Source organism: Geospiza fortis, unplaced genomic scaffold (assembly GCF_000277835.1).
Source record: "Geospiza fortis unplaced genomic scaffold, GeoFor_1.0 scaffold55, whole genome shotgun sequence".
NCBI lineage: Eukaryota > Metazoa > Chordata > Aves > Passeriformes > Thraupidae > Geospiza > Geospiza fortis.
The window spans coordinates 12,267,150-12,275,916 of NW_005054308.1; the positions used below are offsets into that span (position 1 = coordinate 12,267,150).

General features: G+C 52.7%; 2 protein-coding genes across 2 annotated transcripts in view; one reads left to right on the forward strand and one right to left on the reverse strand.

Moving 5' to 3' along the window:
• Positions 1–2,383, forward strand: part of TCERG1 (transcription elongation regulator 1) — a 27,421-nt gene extending 25,038 nt beyond the window's left edge. Inside the window, 3 exon segments of the mRNA XM_005418832.2 lie at positions 427–510; positions 767–867; positions 1,199–2,383. Of these exon segments, the coding sequence (XP_005418889.1) occupies positions 427–510; positions 767–867; positions 1,199–1,400 (387 nt within the window). The 3' untranslated portion in view covers positions 1,401–2,383.
• Positions 2,384–3,627: 1,244 nt separating this feature from the next.
• The window catches only part of PPP2R2B (protein phosphatase 2 regulatory subunit Bbeta), a 14,861-nt gene continuing 9,721 nt past the window's right edge, over positions 3,628–8,767 (reverse strand). Inside the window, exons 6-9 of the mRNA XM_031055235.1 lie at positions 8,081–8,245; positions 6,722–6,891; positions 6,112–6,203; positions 3,628–5,594 (exon numbers count right to left, since the gene is read on the reverse strand). Of these exons, the coding sequence (XP_030911095.1) occupies positions 5,315–5,594; positions 6,112–6,203; positions 6,722–6,891; positions 8,081–8,245 (707 nt within the window). The 3' untranslated portion in view covers positions 3,628–5,314. The remainder of the gene's footprint in view (positions 5,595–6,111; positions 6,204–6,721; positions 6,892–8,080; positions 8,246–8,767) is intronic.

Below are 8,767 nucleotides of genomic sequence, written 5' to 3' on the forward strand. Positions count from 1 at the left end.
ATGCATCCCTGATTCTGTGCATTGGGGTTTTAGTGAGGTTTCCTCTTTTTTAGTTCTCTGCCAGCTTCAGGCAGCTTTCATTTAAACTGGAGGTTTTAACCTGATTTTTAATGCATTAGTTATTTTAGTTTAGAGGCAAGCTTTCTGCAGGTAATTTTTAATGTACTAGAAAAAGACTTTGGAAAGTAAATGATATTTGGAGGACCTTGATCTGAAAATGCCATCTCAAAATATGAAAGAAGAGTCGCTATGTAAAATCAACTCGTTTTAGAAATACAACTGTAATAGGATAAGTAATGAGAACCCAGGAAGTTCATCAGTGGACTTGGGATATATTTAAAGGCTTCAGAGGTTAGTAGTGTTTGCATTCCTTATTCATAGAGTCTAATTTACTTTTAATTTAACTGGTTTTGCTTCTTTTGAAAGATAACCTTAACATCAACATGGAAGGAAGTGAAAAAAATCATTAAAGAAGATCCAAGGTGCATTAAGTTCTCTTCGAGCGACAGGGTGAGTGGTTTGCATTGCTCTTGCCAACTTCCAGTCTGGTGCAGGGTGCAGAGAAGTGACTTGGTGGCTGCTGCAATGGGTTCAGCTCTGTGTGGACACAGGTGTTAGTAGTTAAATATGATTTTTAAAAGATAAAAAATGTAGAAGGTAAGGAAAAGTATAATTAACATGTCATTAGTACTGGTGTTCAGTGTGTTCAGTTGTAGGAAGTACTGGAGCTGCACCCAGTGATTTGTGTTTATCTTTGGTCTTCCAGAAAAAGCAGAGAGAGTTTGAGGAGTACATCCGAGACAAATACATCACTGCCAAAGCCGACTTCCGGACGCTGCTCAAAGAGACCAAATTCATCACTTACAGGTGGGGACTGCCATGCTAGTGCAGGACGTGGCTTTTATTCTGCTTTGCCATCCAAACAGCAGCAAACTGATGTCTGTTTTTTCCTAGTTGATGTCTGTTGCTGAAATCTTTAATGGTGCTTAATTAACACAGCACCAGTGTAGGCAACGAGCCTGTGTGTTCTGTGCCCAGAGCACCGTTACGTGCCCAGTCCCAAGCTGATGTGACATCCTTCTTGCTCAGAGGATGACCCAGCCCTGCACCCTCCCCTGGCTGGCCTGTCCGTGGGGCAGCTTCCCTGGCGCTCCCTGCCTCCACCCCGCTGCAGTGCTGTTCTCACCCTTGCTTTCAGATCCAAAAAGCTGATCCAGGAGTCGGATCAGCACCTGAAGGATGTGGAGAAGATCCTGCAGAACGACAAGCGGTACCTGGTGCTGGACTGCGTGCCCGAGGAGCGGCGCAAGCTGATCGTGTCCTACGTGGATGACCTGGACCGGCGCGGGCCGCCCCCGCCGCCCACTGCCTCCGAGCCCACGCGCAGAACCACCAAATAGCCTCCGAGTGCTCCTCATCACGGGTGTCTGGTAAATCCAAACGCTTGCATGAGCCATCTGTCAGGTTACACACATCCATTGCCGTGAATATATTCAAACATCTGAGGAGCAGAGGCAGAAGCAGCTTTAGTGAACGTAGAATGATCTCTGGGGGGAAAACCAACAACAACAAAAACTCACATTAAAGATATTTATGAGTTAATTGGAGCATGAGTGACAAATCCCAAGGTGTGGGCTGTCTGGTGGCTGTGGGTCTCAGAGTGGTGTGTGTGTGAGGTGTGGGTGTCTGGTACCTGGGGCTTTCCTCTCAGCAGTGTCCTACGTGTGAGCCCCAAGGGTGACGGTGTTGTGGTTTGAGCGTGTCCTACACGTGTGCCACCAGCTGCCTCCTGGTGCCTGCAGCCCGGGCAGGAGGAGGTGACACGCTTACATTGCTGATCACTGACAGCCCACTCTGGGAACGCCAGGCCCAGTTCTCTGCTTCCACCCTTGGGAATGGAACTAAATCTGTTAGAACCAGGGTTAGAGCTGAGTGGAGAGCAGGGGCTTGGAGAGCAAACCAGGTTTATTCACAGGCTGCTCTGTTCCTGCCCCCAGCCATCAATTTCCAGCAGTCAGGTTGCTCTGCCCAAGTGAAGTTCTGTCTAATGAGTTTTGCTCAAAGCTGGAAATCCCAGAGGTGACCGAGCAGGCCAGGACGGTTGTATAAACACATTTTTATTTACGATAAAGTGATCTTTACATTCTTCTGGATTAGACTGTGCATACCTCCTCTGGGCAATTCTTGTAAACTATACTCCTGTTTTGAATGTTAAACTTGTGTTTCTAAAGTTTAATTTTGAAATGTTGGGATTGTTCAGTTTATGTATTTGAACTACAATAAACCAACCCTTTTTATATATGGATTGTACAGGCCTAATCCCGATTTGTGCTGGATTTTGTTGGACTTGTGAATTTCTGAGTAAAGCAAATGACTGAAGCGATACTGCCTACATTCTTGGCTGTGCTGGGCAGAACAGGGCCTGTGACACTGAGCAGTGTGGGGTCAGCATGCGGGCCAGGGAGGTGAACAGAATGATTTTTCAGTTTAGCTCTTTTGTCTGTTGCTTAAACATCAGCTGGCAGTGCTTGCAGAGCCAGTTTCTTTCTGCTGGTTGTGTTTACACGTGTCTCTTGCTTTTAGAGGAGGGCTGGGGAAGAAGTCCGTTCTTCCCTCATCCTGACAAGTGATTTCTTGTCAGCAGTTGGTGGTGGTGACCAGGGCCAGGACTTGCAGGCTGAGCATCAAGAGAGAGGAGTCCTCCTGCTCAGCACAGCTCAGTGGGAAGCCATGTGTTTGTTATGGCTGGTTTAGAATATCGTGAACTTGTTCATTAAATAAGATAGCTATTAATTTTAATTGATCTGGTTTATGGAGACCAGATGTTCATAAAAATTTATTTATTTGCTTATTCTGTGGATAAAACAATCATACCCATGGGCAGGGCTCCTGGCAGAGGGTGATGCTGGTGGCCCATGGAGCTGGTCCCCCCCTGGCAGCCCCTTAGGCAGAGTCCCCAGTTTCCGCAGAGGTAGAATGACAGCCCGTGGAATCCTCATGCAGAGAGAAGGTTGGATTTAAGGGATGCTGACATCTTCCCTAGCACCATTCCTGTGGCAGCTCAGGAGATCCCCTGGCTGGCACTGCCCTCTGTGGCCAAGCACTCACAGCAGGGCTGAGGTTGAATCCAAGCAAGCTTAAGAAAGGGAAAGAAACTCCGCTTTTGAAAAAAGCTGAACTGAGTTCTGCCTTGTGGAGCAGCCAGATCCAGCAACCCAGAATGTGCTGTACACGAGGGAGCAGAGCCGGGGCTGGGTTCCTCCTGCTTCAGTTGATTAAGGTCCTGCAGCTAATGTGAAGGTAAATGAGTGTCTGAGGAACATCTCCCTGACTGCACAGTCCGTACCCTGCTGTTTGCATTCATCACCAGGAGCAGCCCAGAATTAGGACAGGGACTGGGGAGGGGCTGTACCCAGTACCGTGGTTCCTGTGCAGTGGGGCACCTGCAAGTGCTGCCACTCCCACGTTACACAGTGCCCCACTGTCCCGCACCCTCAGGGGGACCTGAAATCCTCGGGGGCCTGGGGATCCCCGCTTACCCCTCTCAGCACAGCCCTGGGCACCCTCAGCCACCGCGGAGCCGCGTCCCGACGCGCGAGAGGCACAACAGCATGGACTGCACACAGACACGTTTGGGACAACTTTACTTCTGACACTGCAGCGCAGGCTTTCCTTACACAACCAAAAGGAGCATTTTCTTATAAAATGGTGCATTTACTTGCTGTTTTATTTTACCATTTCATTAAAAAAAAAGTTACTCCTGAAAGCCATCCCTTGGAATAAATCCATAAGCCAGTGCACTTTGTTCTTCCCTTGGAATGGCTCCTCTGCAAGTGGCGTCTGGGGGGTCCCTGCCTCCAAGCAGCTCCTGGTTCTCCATGCAGTCCATGAGCTCTGTGGGTGTGTAGCAGTTCCTTTCCCTGGTTGGGGCGTGCCGTGATCCTCATGGTGCCCGCAGAGAGGCTGTCCCAGGGGACACCTGGCCTTGGTGACTCGTGTCCGATCCCTGAAGGCCTTGGGTGCTGGGGTGCCAGGTGTCCCCTCAGGAGGGATGGCAACAGGGTCACCCTTGGGGAGCCACAGCCAAAGTGATGGTGTTGAATTTTGTAATTGACTTCATTTGCTTCTTGCTGCAGGAGCAGTTTTCAGATTTACAGAAAATCCAGTCAATCTTTTTTTATTGAACAGTTGCTCAAGTAAAGAGGGACCTGACCAATCTGTAGAGTAGAAAGAGGCAGCCTCGCCATGCAAAGAGAAAGAGTTACCGGTTTTATTATTATTATCATTGTTATTATAATGTAGGACTGCAGACAGCCTCTCTCTGACACAGTCAGGGGCTAACAGCAATATACAGTTGGATTTTTTTTAGGTCATAAATTAGCAACTTATACTTTATCTTAAAAAAATTGAATAAATAAATAAATTAATTAAAAAAGAGAGAAAGAGAGAGAGAAAGAGAGAGAGACAGTCACAACATGCAAGAGCTCACAACAGAATGAGAAAAATTACCAAAGCAAAGCCCAGAACTGCAGCAGAGCCCAGGGTTGGTTTGGTTTGCGATCAATGCAGGTCGGAAGCATCATTTATAAAGGTATTTCATATACCAAAGAAGGCACCACAGTATCTACAAAGCCAAATCCTCAGGAGGGTTCTAGGGCTGGGGCAGCAACCTGGCTGGAGCAGACACATCTGGAGGTGCAGCACATCCCCCCTGCCCCTTAAGCTTGTCCATTGCAAAACTGAACTTTTCCATTTTACGTTTGGTTTTGCTGTCTCTGTTAGTAAAACAAAATAATTGTAATAAAAAGACAAATGTGTAAAATGGCAAAGGGAGGCAACATTCCTATCTTCTACACAACAGGTGGAATATTTCTGGGATCAGGTTGGAGCAATTGGAGTGGGACCACTGCCACCAGAGCTGGCCAGAGCCCACGGTGTGTTACTCCATCAATCCCTTCCCAGCTGACAGCCCCCTCCACATCACCTCCTCAGCCATCAGCTGCTGCCACCCCAGCACTGCCTGGGGACATGCCTGGGGACAGGGGCAGCCAGGCCTGACATCCTCACACTGCCCTGTAAGAAGTCTCAGCTCTCCCTATGTAAATCTGGTGTCTGGGGTGCCCCCAGTGGCCCCTGGGCCGGAGTGCCCCAGCGCTCCTCTGCACAACCGCGATCTGCAGAGCAGGAACTGAACAAAGAACAGGAAGGAAAGGAAAACAAAGAAAGAAAGAAAGAAAGAAAAGGAAAAGGAACAGTTGAAACGTTGTGTTTACTGGTATCAGTACATGAGACTCCTAAAGAAGACCTGGTCCTCCTAGTTAACCTTGTCCTGGAATATGTACAGGTTGTTCGTGGCTGCCACAGCGATGATGTTCTCGGAGGGGTGCCAAGCTGTGTGCAGGATCTTTTTGCTAAAGTCCAGACTGTCCACACTGATCTCGTCTTTCCTGCGCTTTCCACCCACGCAGACCTTGCGGGGTTTGAGGATGGCACGGGGTTTGCTGTTCTCCCGCGACGCCTCCAGCGTCACATCGCGCTTGGTGTTGCGGTCGAACATGCGGAAGAAGTTGTTGTAGGAGCCGGTCATGATGACACTGCAACGGGAAGCACGGGTGATTTTCACACCTTTTCAAAGGCAAACTGCCGGTGACCAGAGCAAGACTGAACATTCAGAGGCATAATGAGATTTGGGTAAGCACTGCAATTTGTCTCGGGCCCAGTTGTGCTTTGTCAGCTCACTCTGATGGCTCAGACAAAAACCATGACAGCGCTGCCAGGGGCTCACACACTTCCTGCCACATAGCTCGGTGTAAGTCACACCCAGATGCTCATTATCCCCAGATTCTGGCAATCTGAACCTAAACCCACCACCACCTTCCTCCAGCAGTGGGTGACAGAGAGGTGGGACTGATTCTGTCCAGGAGAGAGTGGGACCCTCAGACATCCCCACCTGTGTACAGGCTGCAGGTGTAGGTGGTTCCTTCTGCGCCTGCCCAGACCCCACACCCAGCCAAAGGCCAGGGAAGGGGCTGCCAAGGGGCCACGGAGCCCTTGTGGCAAACCAAAGCCAGCATCCCGGGGCTGCAGGCAGGCCCACCGCCACGTGCTCACCTGTCAGACCCGTTCCAGACGCACTCAAACTTGTCGAAGATGCAGTCGTTCTCGTAGAGCGAGCACAGCTTGCTCCGCAGGTAGTCGTGGACCTGCGGGTGGGAGGGACAGGATGAGCCCCCGCAGTGGCCACACAGCCCAGGGACTGGCACACTCAGCCTGGCTCACAGGGTGTGCCCCACGCTCGCCACAGCTCAGCTGGCAGCGTTGGGCACTGCCTGGCAGCCTGTGCCCTCCCACAGCCACCCTTCTGCTCTAAGCACCTCCAGGCACACTCTGCACACGTCTTGGGCACCCCCAGGCAGTGCCAGGGGACATCCCCTGGCAAAGGGTGACAGTGACAGGGCTACTGCTCTGCACAAGGCCTCCCACATGGCTCTCCCAGCTGCCAGCACCTGAGCTTTCTTTCCTCACCCACCCCCAGCCTGGGGACACGGCTCACCAGGCCACTTGAGCCCACATTTAACCCCTCTGCTTTCCACCATCTACGGGCATAAAGCTCCCACACAACAGGTGCATACCCGCTGCTCCTGCCCCTGGCCCAGAGTGTGGCTCAGGAAGGAACTCTGGATGCCCCACTGCTGCATGCACCTGGCTGTGCCATGCTCACCTGGTAGGTCTCAATGGGCCGGTTCTCCATGTTCAGGTCCCACACCTTGACAGTGAGGTAGTCCCGGGTCATGATGTACCTTCCACTGTGGCTGAATTTGACATCAGAGATTGAGGAGATGATCTCAGAAAAAAATGACCGGTTACTTGGGTCCTCGGGCTCTTCAAAAACTGTGCAGGAGGAAAGAACAAGCTCCAGCATTAGCTGAGGCAGGAGCTCCCTGATCTCAGGCCAGGGAACTGCCACCCTGTCCTGGCACCGCAGGAAGCTTCTGGGAGAGAGAGCACTTGCATGATGCTGTACCCAGCACCCACACGTGCTTAGGTTTATCACCCCCCACCAAGCCCTGGAGCTCCACTATAGTGGGAAGAATAGTGCCCATATAATGATCTCTACAATGCAGAAAAGGCACTGCCCACAGCAGGACGCAGAGCTGCTGCCTTTCACCACCAGCAGAAACCTGGAGGCTTCTTCCATATAAAAAGTGATAGCAACAAGAAAAAACGAAGAGCTCAGGCAGGCAGAAAGCAGCTGAACCCAGGACGTGTCTCTGTTGCTCACAGCAGGTCAGTCATGAGGCCCTGGCCTCCCTGTGAGGGTTCTGTCCCTGGGGGCCTCTGGGAATGGGCAACAGGGCCATGGCCACAGCTCTGCTGGGGGACGTGTGACCCCTGCTCCGTGCCTGCACTGCAGCAGCAGGGGCTCTGCTGGCACCGGGCTCCCAGCACACGGGCAGGGAGCTCCCAGGACGGGACGGGACAGGACGGCACATGGAGCTCCCAGCACACGGGCAGGGCCGGGACGGGGCCCCCAGCATGCGCACACACACAGGGGAGATGCCAGGACCGGGCTCCCAGCGCACACACACAGAGGGGATGCCAGGATGGGGATGGGGGTCCCAGCACACACACACACACAGAGGGGATGTCAGGATGGGAGTCCCAGCCAGCAGCTGGTGCTGCCCAGTCCCTGAGTGTGTCTGTGACCCAAAGCCAGTGGCTGGGCAGGGCAGGGGCTCAAGTCAGCTATTTTTGCTTTGGGCTGAATGCTTTTGTGTGGCTTTGCTCCTGCTGCAGAAGCAGATCTGGGCTGCTGAGCTCATGGAAAGGATTTCTGAGCCCTAATTCCCTCTTACACAACAAACCTACTTTCTCTGGCACTGAGCAGGTGCTGCCCTGCCCGCAGCAGCTCCTCCCGCAGCTCGCTCTCCCCGGGGAGCAGGTGAGCCCTGAGGTGGCCCTGAAGGTGAGGGTGAGCGGCCGTGGGGGCACCGGGGGGAAGGCAATGGGGCGCTGGGGCAGAGCCCAGCCCAGGGAGGCTCTGCAGTCCCTGTCCCGTCCCGTTTCAGCGCTCACTCACACTTGGCGTGGCGGTCGCAGAGCGCCGCGGTGCGCATGTCGCACAGGCGGATGGTGCCCTTGCTGCTGCTGTACACGAACACGTTGCAGTGGTGCGGGTGGAACTCGGCCGCCGTGATCACCTCCGTCAGCTCCTCCATGTTGGCTGGCTTGATGTCCACGATGTCTGGCAGGGCCAGTCAAGGAGCCCACGAGCCCAGACCCTGCTGATGTCCCTGGGCACCGGGGCCTCCCCTCACCCACGCAAACTGTGAGTTCTGGGCAGGCACCTCCATCACAGGGCAAAGCTGCAGCTCAGAGTGGGACCAGCCACCCCAGCAGGGGAAGGCCAAGATCCAGCTGGGAACCCCATCTCTGGAACCACAACCTGGAGACCCTCTGTGGCACATGAGACCTGATCTGCCCACCCACACCAGGCCTCAGTAAATGTCTTTTAGCGCAACATTCTGCCATGGTGAGTAACCATACTGAAAACAGCAATGGCAGCAAAGCCCAGGGCACAACAACCAACAGAAAACCCCTATGTAAGTCCCTTGGGCCATGTGAACTCCCTGAGGTTTGTCACAGATTTAGTACTGCTCACCCTCATCCTTGCAAATAAGCAGGCACCACAGCCCTACTCTCCTGCAGCTGCTCAGAGCTCCCATAGCCACATGCCTGTGACTGCCAAAATCCTCTCCATCTGCCC